Consider the following 18,982-nt stretch of genomic DNA (forward strand, 5'->3'; position numbering starts at 1 on the left):
TAGGGACGCTCCCAAGGCCTGAAGTCCTCTGTCCCACTCTTCCTACAGCCTGAGTCCTCGCCTCCAGGAAGGGAAAACGGCAGAACTGACACTCAGAACTTTTCTTTGCTGGAGGCTCAGGGATGGAAAGGCCCCAAGACCAGCCATGCAAGCCTTTGCTTCCAGCCTTTTTTTCATGCCTTGGTTGGGGGTCTGTTGGTCAAAACAGCTCCTGAAAACAGTTCCCCCCTTGCCCGAGGGCTCATGCCTCCAGGTGGTGGCAGTGGAGTATCCGTGCTTGGTGGCATTTGTGTTCCCCCACAGCAGTGCAGACATACGTTTTGAGTGTGCCTGTGCGGGGGTGATGTTTGTGACAGGCACCGAGACTCGGTTCAGCCAGCTCTCCATTCCCTGTAAGCCATCCACAGCAAAGCTCATCAAAAGGCACTTTGTGATTTTAGGATGTTTGTTAATTACAACAACACCTAGCCTTTCCATATGTGTATCTTAGGAGTGTATTTAAATGACGTTCTATTCCCAGAGCACACCAAGTGGTCCACGGAGGAGAATCCGTCCCTGCGACGAGAGACGTTTGTCTGATACTAGTACAGCCACACTGACTCTCTTTTGGTTTCTGTTTGCATGGGATTTCTTTTTCCAGCTTTTTACTTTCAACTTACGCATATCTTTGGCTCTGAAGTGTGTTTCCTGTGGGCAGCCTATATTTGGGTCATTTTTTTTTAATCCAGTCTGACAATCTCTGCCTTTTGATGAGATTCTTTAATCATTCACACTTGATGTTACTGTGTATGTGGTTGCGATAGTAACATCAAAAAAGTCTTTTTTTTTTTTTATGTTTTAGGTCTTTTTTGTTCCTCTGTCTCTCCTTTGCTGCTTTGTTTTTCATTACGTGAATGTTTAGAAAGGTGTAACTAGGCTCAAAGTGTTCCTGTAGATAGGAGAGTGGATGATTTTATCCACATGCTGTTGTATTACAGCAGGCATCACTTAGACTAACACCTGCCTAGCCCATTTCGCACAGTGCTGGAAAAATCAGCCCGGACGACAGGAGACAGGGATGAGGAAGCAAAACCGCTGCATGTCATGCAGACACAGGGCGTTGCTTTTATTGAAGTGGGATAAAATGAAGTAGCCGTGTTTCACGGAGAGTGGATTTGGAGGGGCGTGTGTGTGAGTTCAGGTTGTGCTCCCTCTTTGGCTGGTGAGGAGGAAAGCTGTCGACCTGAACTCTGCAGGACTGCTTACTCAAGTACATTTAGGGACGAGAGACCCAGCCTGGGTGTTAACTGGCATTTCCTCCTGGTGAGGGTGTGCTTTCTGCACCCGGTGTGGACCCAGCGCTGGGGCTTGTCCTTGTCTGGGCGAATGGGCTGTGAGGACTGTCAGATGGGTTATTTTATTGGAAAGGCGCTATCTACCCGACACCACTAAGTCACACACATGAGTTGTCTTTTGGGCGGGTCCCCAGTCTGTGCTGAGCATCACAGGGTCCCCGCTCTGCAGAGCTGGCTGGGGCAGGGCCCGGCGCTGTGTGCAGACACAAAAGTGGAGGTGGGCCAGCAGGCTGTGAGGTTGGAGCTTGCAGAGCAGGACGCATCTGATGAAGTTGCAGACGCTGACCAGCCAGACCTGGGCTGGAAAGAGAGTGTGTCTGAAAAGCAGTCCCCAAGAACCCGCCCCCTCAGAGTGAAGACTGCTGGAGTTACGGTGGCTTTAAAATCATTCAACTGCTTCCTCAAACCGAAGCCCTTGAGCTTTGTAAATGCTCAACGTTGTTCAGGTGTTTGCTTCGGATCTAATGTAGAAAAGTGACTTTCAGGTGTTTATTCTAAACCTGTGGGATTTTTTTCTTCAAAACGAATTTTATAAAGACATTCAGTACGCCAGATCGGTAATACAGATGAATAGAGAATGTATGAGAGATCTGCTCTTGCTTTTCTTATGATTATAAAAATATGTGCTTTAAAACATTGGTCAGTATATATGTGTGTGTATGTATAAGTGTGCATGCACACGTGCTTAGTCGCTCAGTTGTGTCCGACTTTTTGCAACCCTGCAGACTGTAGCCCGCCAGGTTCCTCTGTCCATGGGGATTCTCCAGGCAAGGATTCTGGAGTGGATTGCCATGCCCTCCTCCAGGGGATCTTCCTGACCCAGGGATTGAAGCTGTGTCTCTTATGTCTCCTGCATTGGGAGGCGGGTTCTTAACCACTAGAACCACCTGGGAACCCCGTGTATATATGTGTATATGCATAAAAGAAATTAAAAGTCACTACAGATTTTGCTTACTAAGGTAACCACCTTGACATTTAGCTGCGCATCTTCCAGATGTCCCTGGTACACATACGTTAAAGACAGTTTGTGTAACCAGGATCATTCTCTACTGCTGCTTTGTATTCTGATTATTTTCACTCACTAGTGTGCCACAGACATTTTTGCACATCAGGAAGTCTCTGCTTTATTGGCTTAATTACTAATAGCCCTTCTTTCTATAGATGCGCCACACTTCAGTTCCCCATTCATTACATTTGACTTGTTGCCAGTTTTCACTTTTACAGGCAAGTCTGCAATGAACCTTCTTTTCCATTCATCTTTGTAAATTTTTATGATTGTCTTCTTAGAAGAAGAAATACCCGAAAGTAGAATTTCCAGGTCAAAGGGCACATGGATTTTAACATTGACACATGGCCAAACATCTCATTCACCATCTAACCATTTTGCTACATTGCCAGATATCTTATTTAATTAACAGTGAATAAGTATCAGAAAGGAGGGAGATGAGGACGTAAAGGCAATGATGCAGTTACCGTTTCAGAGCTGCCGGGCAGGACACTTGAAGGCAAGTTTCCCAGGTTACAGCTGAGATGCCCGTGGTCAGTGGCAGTCAGCAGCTCTCTAGGGGGCTTTCAGCCTTTGAGGTGACTTATTCTCAGGATTGTAAATATCTCCTATTTCAATAGTGAAGGGGACAGGGAATTTATGGTATCTTTTGTTCTATAAACTCTTCAGTGCAGTTCAGTCGCTCAGTCGTGTCCGACTCTTTGTGACTCCATGAATCGCAGCACGCCAGGCCTCCCTGTCCATCACCGTCTCCCAGAGCTCACTCTGACTCACATCAATCGAGTCCGTGATGCCATCCAGCCATCTCATCCTCAGTCGTCCCCTTCTCCTCCTGCCCCCAATCCCTCCCAGCATCAGAGTCTTTTCCAATGAGTCAACTCTTTGCATGAGGCGGCCAAAGTACTGGAGCTTCAGCTTTAACATCATTCCTTCCAAAGATAATCCCAGAGTTGATCTCCTTCAGAATGGACTGGTTGGATCTCCTTGCAGTCCAAGGGACTCTCAAGAGTCTTCTCCAACACCACAGTTCAAAAGCATCAATTCTTTGGTGCTCATATATGCATCCTGATACTAGTTCTGTACATCCCTGGGGTTTCCTCCTGTCTTGTGATTGGTAATGAATTCTCCAAGTTAAAAATGATTTTAATTTATTTGAATTTAAACTTTTTTAAATGTTTATTTAAAGTGTTGGGGAAGTGTTTCAGTGTCAGAGATGTGGAGACAAAGCCTTAACTACAGCAGCAGCAGTTAGTGTTTAGACCATGACCTGCCTGAAGAAAGGGCCCTGGAACAGGGGATGTGGGCAGCAGAGGCCAGAAGGTAGAACCCTTTCATTCAAACCATCGTCACTCTTCCATGCAACTGGGGCAAAAGTTTCCCCTAGCTGGTTAAGACAGAATGTTTTATTGCAGGGAGTTCTTGGCACTTAAAACTAAGTATTTGATTACCCAAAGGTCAGGTAATTCATGTGGCACCAAAATAAAAGAAGCATTTAGTTGTGGCATTCAGAAAATATTAAGCATCTATCATGAGCCCTACCCATAATACAGGATGTCAGAGAAGGCAGGGAGGTGACCTGCCCTCAGAAGTTCATGTTCAGCTCATATACTGTTTCTATGACATTTCCTGTGTGTTTTTTTTTTTTTAAACAGTATCTGCTGAAGGTCAATGAAATTAAGATTAAAAAGGGAGTGGATTTACTTCAGAATCTGATCAAGTATTTTCACGCTCAATGCAAGTAAGTTCTTGGTTCTTTTCCTTCATTATCATGGTATTTCAGATGTTTCTCTCTTTACGGCAGCTTCTTGGAGATCTGTAGTAGTATGCTGAGGAAAGTATGCATGTATTTAAAAATATACTAGTAAAAAAAAATATATACTAGTAAATAAGTAAAAAGAGTGAAACAGTGAGGCATGCTGCAACACAGACGAACCTTCAAAACACATAAAGTGAAAGAAGCTGGAAACAGAAGACCACAGACTCAATGAATCCACTTACTTGAAAGATCGGAAATGGGCTTGAGGGGAGCAGGGGAGGGGAACGACTCCCAGGGGGCATGGGGTTTTTTGGGGGGTAATGAAAATATTCTGGAATTAGACAGGGCTGATGATTTCTCAACTTTGTGAATAAATATACTGAACCCCACTGAAGCGTATGTTTTAAAAGGTTGAATTTTATAGTTTGAGAATTATATCTCAAAAACTAATAATATAAAAATCTACATTACTTTATCAAATATATTTTTTTTTTTTTGGTAAAGCGCCAAACTAGTTTGATTCTTGGATGTTGTTTTTGTTGAAAGAGAAGTGAGATGGTGTTAATGCAGAGTCTTAAATTAGGAGAATACTTCCATGTATTACTGATCTATAAAGCAGATGATGTGCTAAGCAAAGGCGGCTGTCTGGGGAGAGAGGGAGAAACGTTCAGGTTCAGGGGACTGCTCACGTGTTCATCTTCGCTGTGTCTATCAGCCCTCCACTCCCGGGGCCTCATCTCTTGGCCTCATTGTCTTTCCCATTCCTCAGTCTGCATCTCATCATTGACGTGAACAGGCTGCGGGCTCATTCACTGCTGCTGCTGGGTGTGTGCTGTGTTTTGGGAGCCCCCTGAGATGCTGAAGATGGGGTGGTGTACGTCCCGGGCACAGCGCCTGCTAGAGCAAGACACAGGCAAGGCCACGTATAATTGGACACTTCGCAAAGTGTTCTGAAGTACCAGAGTCTAAGAGAGAATAAAACAGAAAGAGCTAATTTAGATCGAGACGGAGGGCAGAGATTTCTTCTCTGTTTCGTCCTTGCTGTGGTTTCCAGCTGGCAGAGCACAGTGCCTGGCCCACAGGAGGTGTTCAGATTCTTGAGTTACCTGCAGGTCTCTCCCAGGGATGTGGATTCTGGGGTCTGAAGGACATGGAGGGGCTGGCTGATGGAGAGCAGGGGAAGAACCTACCAGGCAGGGTCAGGGTCTCGAGGCAGGAGAGAGGCCAGCCCACCTGAAGCCTCATGAGCAAAGTGAAGCTGCATGGGAAAGCTGGAGGCGGGCACAGCCTGGCATCTTGTTCACAGCATTAGATTCTGTCCCACACGTATGGGGAGGCGCGCAAAGTTTCAAGCAGAGGATTCGTTCAGCAAGTGTTGGTTGAGCTCCTGCTGCGTGCAGGAGGACATAGAGTGATACAGAAGGTCCAGGTGATACAGCAAGAAGGAAACCGAGCTCCTACCTGTGTGGGCTTACTGGTGGGACAGGGCACAGCAGCTAGCCAGCCAGCAGGGGTGTGACAGTCTCCAGGAGCGGCTGTGACCTTGAGGAGGCCACTGCAGGAAGAGAGGAGAGTGGAGTTGATTGGGAACGTCAGGGAGGCGTCTCCCCATCCATTTCTGCTTTTACGGGGTTGCTCTGGGTGCTGAGAAGGACCAGATGGGATGGGGTGGCTGTGCAACCACTCAGGTGCAGGGGTCGTGTCTGAGGGGGGCTGGAGCCCAGGCTGCCTGGGCTGGGGATGTGTGAGTGGCTTGGAAATCTCTCGAGGGTGTTGTTCCTACATGTCCTTTCCCTTAACAGGCCGTGCCCCGCACTGATACCCTTTGCCCTGCTGTCCCCTTTGCCTGGAACGCAGTTCTGTTCCTTCTGTGCCTTCCCCCAGCCTCTGGTCCCATGAGACCCGGCTCAAGTGGAGCTGTTGCTGTGAGGACGTCCGCCCACCCCACCTGCACGTGGCTCTTCCCTCTTGTCACCATGGTGCTGCCTGCACGTGCCCGAGATGGCGCCTTTCATGGGTCGTGTCTCCCGCCCAGCTATATCCTCTGCAGAGATGTCCTCCGTGACATTTATTTTTTCACCTTTGGCCACGGCGTGTTTCCCTGGCCAGGTTTGCAGTGGTGAATTGCACTAAATTGGGTGGAGCTGGGCTTCGGAATTCTCAACACACCTCTGGCCGTGCTGTTCCCGAAGTCGAGGCCCAGCAGCAAAGGGGGATGTGTCATGTGGTTCGTCCTGGGTTAGAAGAAGAGCTCCTGGCATGGAGCTCAGAAAACAGGAAGACCCTCAGTTTGTAGAATTTTTGAGATGAATTATTTTATAGAAACTCAAAATGCTATGTGATGATCATACAAGTTACTTCTTCAGTCTTCTCCTTGTAACCTTATATGAGGCCATTTAGGAAGTGGGTCGCTTCCTTGCTGATACTTTATTTTTGAAGAAGTTATTCTGGGGTTTCCTTTTTTTTTTTTTTTTCCTTTATTTTGCCCAAACTAATCAGTTGGTTAGCAACAGACCACTTGTGGAAAAGTGAACGAGTTGGCCTTTTATGGGCATGAGCTCAGTAACTTTTAAAAATGATGAATCTTCCATAACTTCCTTTTTGGATGGAGCGTGTGTGTGTGTGTGTGTGTGTGTGTGTGTGTGTGTGTGTGTGTACACACATGTGTATACTGCATGCTCTTCAAATCATTTGAGAAGCTTTGACTTTTCAAATACATATTTGGAGGGCATAAAATGTGGAGCTTGAGTGATTCAGCCATTGGATGAAGGAGCCTGTGGCCACACGCACGTTTATCCCCTGGGCAGTTCCCAAGTGTCCCCATTTCACACTTTCCGTCTCCACGTCTCACAGGAGCATGGCCCAGCCTGGTGAGCGCAGTGACCCCAGGGCAGAGGCAGCCTGCTCAGCGGGGGCTGCTGGTCTCTGCAGGTGCCCAGAGGCCTTGTGGTGAAGCCTAGATTCCCTGGAAGCATACGTGCGTGTGCTTCCTGAGAACTGCTTAGACAGACTTTGCTCTTCTTCCTTTTTGCTTTCTCCAGAAGCCTTCTTGAAGAGTATCTTCTTCTTCATCTTCAGTTGCTCAGATGTGTCCAACTCTTTGCGACCCCATGGACTGTAGCCCACCAGGCTCCTCTGTCCATGGGATTCTCTGGGCAAGAATACTGGAGTGGGTTGCCATTTCCTCCTCCAGGGAATCTTCCCAACCCAGGGATCAGACTCTGTTCTCCTGCATTTGCAGGCAGATGCTTTGCCACTGAGCCACCTAGGAAGCTGATCGTCTTATAAACTTATGATCTATGCCTTTTATATCATGTAAGGAATGAAGTCGCATCTCCAATTCCTAGAAGAGCCTGGACAGTGTCTTACTAGCCTTTGCTGCTGAAGACTGAGGCTCCTGTCCTCTATTGGAATCTAAAACTAGGCAGTCTTTAAAACAAACAAAAATGGTGACGTTCTAGACAGTGGTGATGAGCTCTGCAGTGACTTGTTCTTTGTACCTGCTGGGAACCTCTGTGACCAGTGGCGGCTGATGTCCTTGGTGTTGCAGATGGAATAAGACCTGCTCCGGTGCCCAGGAGAAGTTCCCTCCAGAAGAGAGAGGGCCAGAGGCCACCAGCCATGAGGGGTGCTGGTGGGAAGGCTTAGGATGGGGAGGCCACCCTGCTTGTTGAGCACATGATGGTTGAATTTCAGCGGGGGTATTATAAAGCCTGGAGAATCTGATCAGGTAGGCTAGAAAACATCAGATAAAGAGCAAAATTTGGTATTTGGTAGTATGGATGATACTGTTGAAGCCTGGGAAAGCGCTGACAGGCTCAGCCAAAGAAAACTGCCTGGGAGTTTGTACTGAGGCTTGAAGTGACAGCAGTTAGTAAAGAGGCCCCTTGTTTTGAAGCGTTCCCCCTAAGGGCAGAGAAGATAGACTCGACACCCGTCTCAATAGGGATTGGTGCACAAAAGATAGGAGTTTCGAAAATCAGGGGGAAGAGCTTTCTAGGTAGATGGTCAAGATTGGCAAGGCTTTCCACAACGATGAAATCTAAGTCTGGATCATTATTGCAAGCACAGGGCCCGGTGTTGCAATGCAGACAGTGTCTGTGATGAGAAACTCTTCTCTGGGCACCTGACTCCACTGCAGGGTGCGCATGGGGACCGTTGCCAGGCTCGGAGGTTCCAGGGCCAAGCACCTGCTGCCCTACACTGGGAGCAGGACCCTTTCTGGGCCAATCCCCTGTGATGTTTCTCCCCCTCCCTAAACTAGTGTGTGTTCAACTTCCCTTCCCTCTCTGCCTCCTTCTCTCCCTCCCCACCCCCTACCCCCCAACCATCACCTCTTGCCTTCACCTATTTTACAAGAATTTGGTTAGTGAAATAGTTATACCAGAAAAAAATATAACTCAGACAAAACATCAGAACCAAATGAGTTCACGACAAGAGGGAGATGTTTGCCCTCTCGTTCCTGTGTTTGTGCTTCCCAGTTTCCTTTTCAATTTAAAATTGCTGCTCTGGGTCGGGCATTGTGCTCAGAGTGGAAACACAGGGACGTGCAAGACATGGCATTTCTGCCCTGGCAGTGGAAACAGACACGTGGAAAAGTCATTATACCCCGGATACAATTGCTCTACCAGAAGCATGTTCTATATTTAGGGGGAAAAAAAAATGAGCCAAAATACAAGAATGAGAATATAAAGTGAAATTACGCAAATATCTAAAGATTAAAGTAAGAAATGCTGATAGCCCAGCCTCTTTCCTAATAACCAGCTCATAATGGTTCGTGACCCGCATGCTGTGTGTATGTTTTTCCCTTCCTTCCTTCCTCCTCCCTCCTTGGAGTTATTGTATTAAGTGTCATGCAGAATTGTTTTTACAACCCCTCCTATTAATTGCAAACTTGATATCGGAAATTCTCACAGGACTGTTGCTGAGTTTAAAAGAAAGAAACGTATGAACCCCGGGTTACTTTCTGAAGATAGTCTCCTTGGCACCCTGTAAACTGGCAGACGTTAGAGACACCTTCCTTCCTTCATCAGTTTCTTCCTTCAGCAAGTATCGTGCGCTTGAGATGAGTCAGGCTTTGCGGGTACTGTGTCCTCACTCTCCCAGAACTTCGGGTCTGATGGGGGAACTGTATTTTAAACTGTTACCCCAGTGAACACATAACGGCAGTTGTGGCAATTGTTTCGAAGCCAGAGACAGGATCTCTGAGAGAATCTGGTGAGGAGACCTCTTTGAAGGGAGGGCAGTGTGGCACACCTTGCTGATGAGGCCGTATTGAGCTGAAAACTTGGAGAGTGAGTGGGGACCAGCAGGTGAACCAGAAGGCAGACTGCAGGGCCTCCTCAGACGAAAGAACAGTCTGTGCAACGGGCCTGAGGCAGAGATGACTGGGTGGCCGTGGAGGCGTAGGGAGAAGTGAATAAACGGGCGAGGAGGGTGGACTGAAGCTTGGAGGTGGGCACTTTAGGCCTTGTTACAGGTTTTGAACCCTCGCCTAAGCTCCCAGAAGCCTCTGCTTCCCCTCAAATGGGCTCAGAGGCCGAGCTGCAGAAAAAAACTCATCCAGCCTCCATTCTCATTCCTGAATTGCTTATTATAAGTGACTTTATGAGCCCTGGGTTCTGAGCGTTAAAAATGTTCCTTTTGATATTCGATCTCAAGTTCTCCAACCACGTCTTCCCTGCTCTGCACACAGGGCCATCCGTGGGCATTAAGCCAGCTTGCTTTTTATCTTCGTCCTTTGTCTTTTCCACTTAGCTGTGGCCTGTTAAGGAGCCTAATTTAGTGTCTTATTCTTACATTCACACTGTGCTTCTCTGGCCTTAGACTCTTCTACTTCTGAACCTAAGCCTCTGCTGCAGTTTGTCGGGAGAGTCCTGTTTTCTCACTATAAACTGAGAATTTAGGGTTCATTTTATATGAAACGGTAGCATTTCAACCTGTTGTGCTCTGTTTGTCGCTGGATAAGTGGCTCTTAGTGCCTTGTCACATAGACTCTCGTTATTCGGATGGTTGTTTCTCTTGCTTGGGCTCTATGGCTCCCCTACCCTGGTGTCCACAGACTCTGCCTGTGTGGCATCAGCAAGTGACTGCTGACCATCTGAATCTTTCAGGAAAAATCACAGACACTAGGCTTATTGCGGTTCCTTCTCAATTCATTGCTCATAGTTTTGAATATCACTTTGTTCGTCGTTTGCCTGATATTTTAAGGTTTGGTTCCTAGTCTTTTCCCCCCAGGAATTACATCGTGATCTCAGCCATTTCCTTTATAGAAGTCTTTTTTCTCCATCTAACAAAATTGTTTTCTCTTTTATGAAACACAGTCTAAGCTCTTTTTCCTTCCTAGTTTTTTCCAGGATGGACTGAAAGCAGTTGAAAGCCTCAAACCTTCTATTGAAACACTTTCCACAGACCTTCACACAGTAAGTAACTTCCCTTCCACGTGAGTGTCGAAAGTATGCACTACGCACTTGGATTTAAACGTGGCTTCCGTGTGATCTCGTGTTTGCATGCCGCACTGCCCAGAACATGACTGCCCTGGAGCGCCCCCACGGAGCGTGGGGAACGGGGTTCCCGCTCTATCTTCCCTCTTGGTTCAGAGGGAGAGATTGCAGTTGTTGAGAAATAACCATGAGCTCCACCATCTCGCTGCACCTCAGCCATACTTTCTCTGCTTTTTTATGTTTTTTAAAGATCAAACAGGCCCAGGACGAAGAGAGAAGGCAGTTGATACAGCTCCGAGATATTCTGAAATCGGCATTACAGGTTGAACAGAAGGAGGTGAGGGGATTTAAGTTTGAAAAACCGCAACTTTATCCTTTCATCCCTTAGTCTCGGGGGCTCTAGGACTGAAGAGGTGAGATCCAGGTCTCTGGGTGCTCCTTCACTCCAAGGTTGTATTGGACAGCATGAAAATATGTAGTTTGTTCTTTGAGTTGGTTTTATAAAACCATCTTTTAAAATATGCTTATTTCGTGAGGAACCATTACCATAAGCCTTGCCTTAATGGCAGCATCTCAACAATTGCTGCTCCGTCCGTCTTACCGTCTCTTCACGTAGACCCTCGTCGTTCATATCAATTACTGTTGATTCGCTCCCCAGGGCTCTATGGTTCCTCTGCCCTGATGTCCATGGGCCCTGCCCCTGTGGCACCAGCAGGTGACTGGTGACCATCTGAGTCATCAAGCCCAGAGATGATGTTCCATAAAATGGGAGGAGCTCAATTTTCTGCTTTCTGTTGGGTAGAAACCTTAGTTTCTTACATCATCTCTTTCATATAATTATTCCTTCTCTGTGTACTAACACATTTGCAGTGATCATTTGTATGTGGGGAGCTTAGTAGAAAAACCATTAAAAGGTACATTTTAAGGTGATTTCACATGTTTGCTACAGTGCAGATATTACAATGTGAAATTTAATGCAAACCCACCTCCTTGTCAATGAAATTAAGTGAATTTCAATTGTCAGTGAAATGAGTCATCTATTAAAAGACTTAGCAGAGTATAAAGTTCACTGCTAGCATTTTGGTATGCTCTATTTTGTTTGAAGTTCTTGTACTATAACTGAATATTGTTGTTTTTCTCTCGAATGCATTTACCTTTTGTGACCGAAGTCTAGGAGAGTAAGTAGTTCAGTATTTTTAATAAATCGTAGAACTTTGCATGCTTTCTTCATGAACTTCAAAAAATAAATATTTCTTCCGTGAAATGTCTAGTAGCCATTTTTATTTTTGTGCTTCCTCTTCCAAGAGCTGTGGGTTTTATTAAAGACCAGAGAATTTGAATGCATAACTGTTAGTGAAATGGAAGTTTTCCAAATTTCCAGTTTAGCCTTTGAGGGGGTCCACTCCTTTGTGAAGGTGAAACCCTGGCCCCCTCCCCTTCCATTGCATCACTGAGTTCTGCCTGTCTCCTGAAGTACCTCGGTGCCTGCCTCGGGAGCACGGGCCGCCTCTGTTCTTCCCAGCCCCAGTGATCTGTATTGCACATTCTGTTTGAGTGACTTTTTAAAAAAAATGACAGCCTATATATGTGGGGGCTTGTTGGCCGTGTCCTCAAGTGTACAAATGCTTTTTTCTCCAGCTGAACCTCAAGCGGGCAGAGGAGGCCTTCCAGCCTTCTGTGCCTTGCTGGCCATCACGTCATCTCACCATATTGCTCCTTCCGTAGGCTCTTGGTAAACACGGGGCAGCTGAGTGAACGGTTGGCAGATTGAGGTCGGATGTAGTGCTGGAAATTTCTCACAGCCTGGTGACTTCCTCCCGGGCTAGAGAAATCTAGGTCCTGATATTCCCAAACATGGGATATAAACAGCAAAAGGTGGGGGGGGGGGCGGGGCGGAGAGCTTGGAGTATGGAGACTACGGTGGCCTGATTGTAACCAGAGGAGATGGCATTGATGTAGGAGCCACCAGCCCCAGAGAACTCAAGGAGGATCCCTGAAGAAGGGTCAGACCTGTGAAGCAAAACCCAGGTTTAAAATTCCAGATAGCAGGTGCTGGGGTTCAGTAGCCTTCTGGGCACAGAGAGGGAGGCCTGTGTTTGCTTTGGCTGCCTGGGAAGAGGAGGTTATTTATAGCTCTGCAGAAAAGTGTAACAGACTTACCAGCATAGACCAGAAGTCTTCAATGGCTTGCTGTTTTTCTGGTTTTTTGTTGACCAGCCTGTCTGCCCCAGATGCACACAGGGGTCAGGTGGACCTTCTTGACCGGCTCCTCTGGCTTTACACCCAGAGATGGAACCCACCCATCCACTGGCTGTGAATGTGTTGTCTTTTCTGTGTCTCACACCCTGTGTTGCTTTTTGATGATGATATTTCATCAGCTGGACATTCTGTGAATACACTGCAAGTAGTTAAAAAAAAAGTATAAGTTAAATTTGATCTATTTTTAAATGATTTTTGTAATTGAGGTCCCTGCAGTTACAAGAATTGAACATTTGGGCATTCCTGTTTAGTTCTCATTGCTTCTTTTTGGATTCTCTTCTGTGACATACAAAAATGAAGGTGTTGATGGATTTTATTCAGTGTTTTAAAAATTCTAAATCTCCATGATTATAGTTCATAAAAATTAGGTAACATGCCCCAAAGAAACTGTGTTGTTGGTTGGTAGGACTTACCCTCTATGTCCTCTGTGGCGTTTCCTGCCTGCTTCACTTCTCAGGATTTTCCAGGCACTTATTAAGTGTGGCTAGTAATCAGGCCTTACAGCAGCATGGCAGGGGAGGTAGTGTTAGCCCACATTTACAACTTGAGTCTGAGAAATGCACTTGCTGGGGTGAACTCAGGTTTGAGTCCTGGTCTCTTCCACTGCAGGGCTCTTCTCTTTCCAGCTGTATTATGTGACTTTAATAATATCTCTGTCAGATAGTATCTTTTAAGAAGCTACTCAGAGGGAACTCTCTGGTGGTCCAGTGGTTAGGACTTGGCACTTTCGCTGCCAGGGCTCAGGTTCGATCCCTCGTTGGGGAACTAAAATCCCACAAGCTGCGTGGCAATGGCCAAAAACAAGTGCTGCTAACAGGGAACAGGTGGTAAGAGATGTTCGCAGACCACAGCTTAGTGCTCACTTAGCAGAGCCCCGCCCCGGTGTGTCCATGCCCCTGTGTCCAGGGACATGCCTGGGGAAGATGGGTGCAGGTGGACATCACACCCCTCCCTTGGCAGAGAGACTTGAAGCCTCCAATCTGCTCATCATAACAGTTGTCTGAACATAGACTTTCTGAGAGGCGGATGGATAAAACGTAAAAGTGTTTGTGATGTTCTAGATTCCTAGGGAGCTCAGGGATATTTCTTGGGTGTGTGTGTGTGTTTCTCTCCCCCTGATACTTCTGGGGTGTGTGTGTGTGTTTCTCTCCCCCTGATACTTCTGGGGGGTGTGTGTGTGTAAAATAATATGCGGCATCCTCCTTCTCCCAAGGCCTTCCCAGGTGGTGCAGTGGTAAAGAATCTGCCTGCCAGTGCAGGAGACTCATGATGTGTGGGACTGATTCCTGGGTCAGGAAGATCCCTTGGAGTAGGAAGTGGCAACCCACTCCAGTGTTCTTGCCTGAAAAGTCCCATGGACAGAGGAGCCTGGTGGGCCACAGTCCATGGGTTGCAAAGAGTCAGACACGACTGGGCAACTATGTGCAGGTCATGTCCCCACCCCACTCCTGAAGATTGCAGATACGAAGTCTACTGTTCATCTGGGTGGTTTCTATCTCTGTAGGCTCCAGTGGCTAACCCTTCATAAGGCCACACAAAACTGAATATCTTGGTTGGTGCCTGGGATCTGGGGATTTGTCTGGGTGTCACAGGACAGAGGGTATAGGGGTGTTGATAGACTTTTATGAGCACTTTCTGAAGGTCTGTAAAATGCCTACACAACCTGTGTGCTTCAGACATACAAACCGTCTCCACGGGGAGGCTCACTCATTCGGGTCTTAGGGCATCCTTGGCCCTCCTGGGGAAGCATGGGTACGTTGGAGAGTCTTTGAGAGTCTGGGCAGTGTGGACGCCCCGGCCAGTTGTCCGTGTTGTTAGGTGATGGATCTCCTTAGAATGAAAGGCTCTTGTCCCTTGATGTACATTCCGTTCAGCTGAAATGTTGGTTATGTGAAAGGGCCAGTTTTACTTCCTTCCCTTGATCACATGTTGTATAAATAGGTAAAGAAAGGCTGTTTTTTTGTTGGGTCACAATAGACGTCACCTGGAAGGTGCTGAAATAGTTCTAAAGCAGGTTCAGTTTTATATTAGATGGATTATATTCCTCTTACAAATTTTAAATTTTATAGTTCCAGATTTGCTTGCACTTTAAAATTGATTCAAGAAACACCTTGTCTGAAGAATAAAACAGTAATTTCTTCCCCAGCCTCTGGCATCGCGTCTGATTCTGTTGAAAAGAAGAACGTCCTTTATATCCCGTCCGTAAGACCTGTGAAGAGCTCTGATTAATATGCGCGGCAGGAACACTTTTAGCAGTGTGTTGCGTTTCACCACTTCCTTTGTTCAGGGTTTTTATTTTTTTCCCCTCTGCAGATCAATAGACATATTTCTTGGTTGTACAGTGTAGCCTTTTGACAGGTCTATTTTTAGTCTTTAGCAGAGATTCAGATAAGTGAACACTGTTTCTCCATTTCCCCTCTACTGCATTCATTTCCAGTGATGTTGAAAGCTGGTTTGCTCTAAATGTCTAGTGCCAGCGTATGCTGCCCTTCTGAGAGAATGTGGGAACTGGGACCATTCTCATCTCAAGAATGAGCTGTCTGCCTTAGTTATTTAGGGGCATGAATCCCCGTGGAAAAGGAGGATGTTTCTCCTGTCTGGGGCCTGCTTTTTCAGGCTCTGTTGTCAGTTCAGCTGTGGAATGGTTGTGCATATTATTGATTTCTCTGATGAACATTTAAAAAAAATTTTTTTTTTTTTTTGCTGAATTATCTCACCTATATTTCAGAGTTTAAAAAGTCAGTGCAAGACAGCCCATGTTCATGGATTGGAAAACTTACTATTCTTAGGATGGCAGTATGCCCCCAAATTGATCTACAGATTCAGTGCCATCCTTATCAAAATAAAATCCCAGCTGCCTATTTGCAGAAATCCGCAGGCTGATTCTAAATTCATATGGAAATGCAAAAGGAAGGACCCAGAATGGCCAAAGCAGTCCTGAAAAAGAATGAAGTTGGAGGACTCAGCCTTTCTGGTTTCAGAACTTACCACAAAGTCAGGACAGTGTGGCATTGACGTGAAGATGGGCACATAAATCAGTGAAACCCTCACATTTACGGTCAGTGGATTTTCAGCAAAGGTGTTAAGACAGTGCAATGAGAAGGGCTTCCCTGGTGGCTCAGATGGTCACGAACCTGCCTGCCATGCAGGAGACCTGCGTTCAATCCCTGGGTCGGGAAGATCCCCTGGAGGAGGTAATGGCAACCCTCTCCTGTGCTCTTGCCTGGAGAATTCCATGGGCAGAGGAGCCTGGTGGGCTACAGTTCATGGCGTCAGACAAGAGTCAGACACGACTGAGTGACTTTAACTTTCCAATGAGGAGGGAGTCATCTTTCCAGTAGATGACGCTGGGATAGGATAGCCAGAGTGAAAGAATGCATTTGGCCTCTGCCTCGTGCTGTAATAAGGAGTTAGTTCAAGAAGGCTGGAGTTTGCCGGGTGTGGTGGAATGGGCCAGATTCTCAGCTGATGGGGTGGACGGTCTGCCCCGAGGGATGCCCATGGCCCCGCTGCTGGGGTGCATGGGGTCAGAAGGAGGGTGGCATTCACGTGTGCTATGTTCCAGGTGTTCACACAGGTGGTCTCCCTTGAGCCTTCCTAGGTTTACGGTCCTGACCAGCAGTTGTTTCCTGTTTTCCCGGGAGGAAACTGAGGCGGGGAGCTTAGTAACTTGGCCAAGGAAAGAGGCAGAATGTTGCTTTTGTGAGTTTTGCTTGAAAGCCTCACCTCTGTCAGCGCGCTGTGTTTCCTTTCTTCCCAAAGGCTGCTTTTGCTGCACCAGGAGCTTCTTGCCATTGTCAGGGACTTAAGGCTTGTAAATAAGTGAAATCTAAGTAACTTCACAAGTCACTGCCAGACAGCCCCTTCTTCTTTCAGCCAGTTTGGGGATGCCGGTGTTTGTCATCTCCCTCTCCAGCCTGTGGGTGGCATTTATGGGTCCCAGGATATGAATTGTATGTCCCTTTTTGGATGTGTTTAAGAGGGGAAATTCTCTAATTTAAAAAAAAAGCTTTTTTTTGTAAGGGCATAAGTGTCTTTGTGTGTTGCCTTTTGAAAGTTGGAATCTGGACAGGATTAAAAACAACTCGCTTCTTGACCCTTTTCAGGATTTGCAAATGCGCCAGAGCACAGCCTATAGTTTACACCAGCCTCAGGGGAACAAGGAGCACGGCACAGAGCGCACCGGCAACCTCTATAAGAAGAGTGACGGGTGCGTAGACGGGGTCGCTACAGGCTAGGGGTGTGCGTGTGTGTGTAGACGGCGTCACTGCAGGCTAGGGGTGTGCGTGTGTGTGTGTAGATGGTGTCGCTACAGGCTAGGGATGTGTGTAGGGGTGTGTGTGTGTGTGTAGACGGCATCGCTACAGGCTAGGGGTGTGCACGTGTGTGTGTGTAGATGGCGTCACTACAGGCTAGGGGTGTGCATGTGTGTGTGTGTAGACAGGGTCACTACAGGCTAGGGGTATATGTAGGGGTGTGTGTGTGTGTAGACAGGGTCACTACAGGCTAGGGGTATATGTAGGGGTGTGTGTAGACAGCATTGCTACAGGCTAGGGGTGTGCATAGGGGTGTGAGTGTAGACAGCATCGCTACAGGCTAGGGGTATACGTAGGGGTGTGTGTGTGTGTAGACAGTGTCGCTACAGGCTAGGGATGTGTGTAGGGGTGTGTGTGTGTGTGTATAGACGGCATTGCTACAGGCTAGGGGTGTGCGTAGGGGTGTGTGTGTGTATGTGTGTGTGTGTGTGTGTGTGTGTATAGACCGTGTCGCTAGAGGCTTAGGGTGTGTGTGTACACATAGATGGCATTGCTAGAGGCTTGGGGTGTGTGTGTATGTAGATGGCGTCACTAGAGGCTCGTGGAGGGGATGTGTAGACAGTGTTGCTAGAGGCTCATGGTGTGTGCGCACACATAGACGGCATCGCTAGAGGCTTGGGGTGTGCATCTGCATGTGTGTAGACAGTGTCACTAGAGGCTTGGGGTGTGTGTGTGTGTAGATGGCATTGCTAGAGGCTTGGTATGTGTGTATGCGCAGACTGCATCGCTAGAGGCTCAGGGGATGGGGGTGTGTGTGTGTGTAGATGGCATCGCTAGAGGCTCAGGGTATGTGTACACGCATAGATGGTGTCGCTAGAGGCTCGGGGAGGGTGTGTGTGTGTTTGTGTGTGTGTGTGTAGATGGCATTGCTAGAGGCTTGGGGGGTGGTGTGTGTGTGTTGTCCTGCGTCCACAATCTCTGAACTCCTTATTTTTCCCCATGTATCTGTAAGGATCCGAAAAGTGTGGCAGAAAAGGAAGTGTTCAGTGAAAAACGGCTTTCTGACCATATCCCATGGCACTGTAAGTATCCTCTCATCGCGGTCCCCATGGTAATGGGATGAGAGGTGTGGGCTGGAGGCCTGGGGAGGGGACCCAGCCCTGGGTGCTGGCCCTGAGGGTGCATTTTAAGCACATTTCCTGCTGAGAAGAGCTTGTCTGGGTTCCTCCTCTGTTTGGTACACCTGCTGCTTGTTCACGGTTCCCCGATCAGGGGCTCTTGCTGCCTAACAGCGTCAGGAACATCTGAGGAGTCGGGTGGTCTGTGTTTGGAAATTGAACATCGCACTTGGGATGATTTCTTCTTTTCCATTAGAGGAAAACAGGCAGTCAGGACTCTGGGAATCAGAAACCTAAGAGAGGAGAGATTTCAGTAACTTCATTGTAGACACACTGCCCCCAGCCTTCATCAAGTTCTTTTTTCCAATCCTGTATACAGTTGCCCACATAGGAAACTGAGCCAACATAGGCTGAGCCAATTGGAAAACCAGTTGGAACAGGATGGTTGGCTAATCTGGCTTGTGGAGACCGGGACTTGTAACCACAGTTACAGACACGGCCCTTGTCCGTGGTGGTCTTGAGGCTTGTTAGCACCTTACCGGGCATGGACGTGGGATCTAGTGAAAGCCACGGAGGCTGATAGACATTTGTTAAACGTCTAGAGGCGGAGTTGGTGGCCCTTTTGCTATGACCAAGGATGCTGGTGGTGGCCTGTGTTCCCATGCTCCTGACCGCAGGCCCATAATGGAGAAGAGCCTTCTTCTTTCCCCCACCATCACCAGCTCCCCTGTGACGGGCAGAGCTGGGAAGGAGCTCACACAGGCTCTCTGGGCGCCCAGACAGAGCTCATGGCTCAGTGTGGTTCCAGGG

At 47.4% G+C, this 18,982-nt stretch overlaps 1 protein-coding gene across 2 annotated transcripts in view; it reads left to right on the plus strand.

The window, feature by feature from the left end:
* ASAP2 (ArfGAP with SH3 domain, ankyrin repeat and PH domain 2) overlaps nt 1-18,982 on the plus strand; it is a 157,211-nt gene that overhangs the window by 91,930 nt on the left and 46,299 nt on the right. For both annotated transcript variants that reach the window (XM_069582563.1, XM_069582564.1), the window contains exons 7-11: nt 3,993-4,078; nt 10,443-10,518; nt 10,790-10,876; nt 16,905-17,008; nt 18,067-18,136. In XM_069582563.1, the coding sequence (XP_069438664.1) occupies nt 3,993-4,078; nt 10,443-10,518; nt 10,790-10,876; nt 16,905-17,008; nt 18,067-18,136 (423 nt within the window). The remainder of the gene's footprint in view (nt 1-3,992; nt 4,079-10,442; nt 10,519-10,789; nt 10,877-16,904; nt 17,009-18,066; nt 18,137-18,982) is intronic.

This window comes from Ovis canadensis, chromosome 3 (genome assembly GCF_042477335.2).
Source record: "Ovis canadensis isolate MfBH-ARS-UI-01 breed Bighorn chromosome 3, ARS-UI_OviCan_v2, whole genome shotgun sequence".
In the NCBI taxonomy this organism is placed as follows: Eukaryota; Metazoa; Chordata; class Mammalia; order Artiodactyla; family Bovidae; genus Ovis; species Ovis canadensis.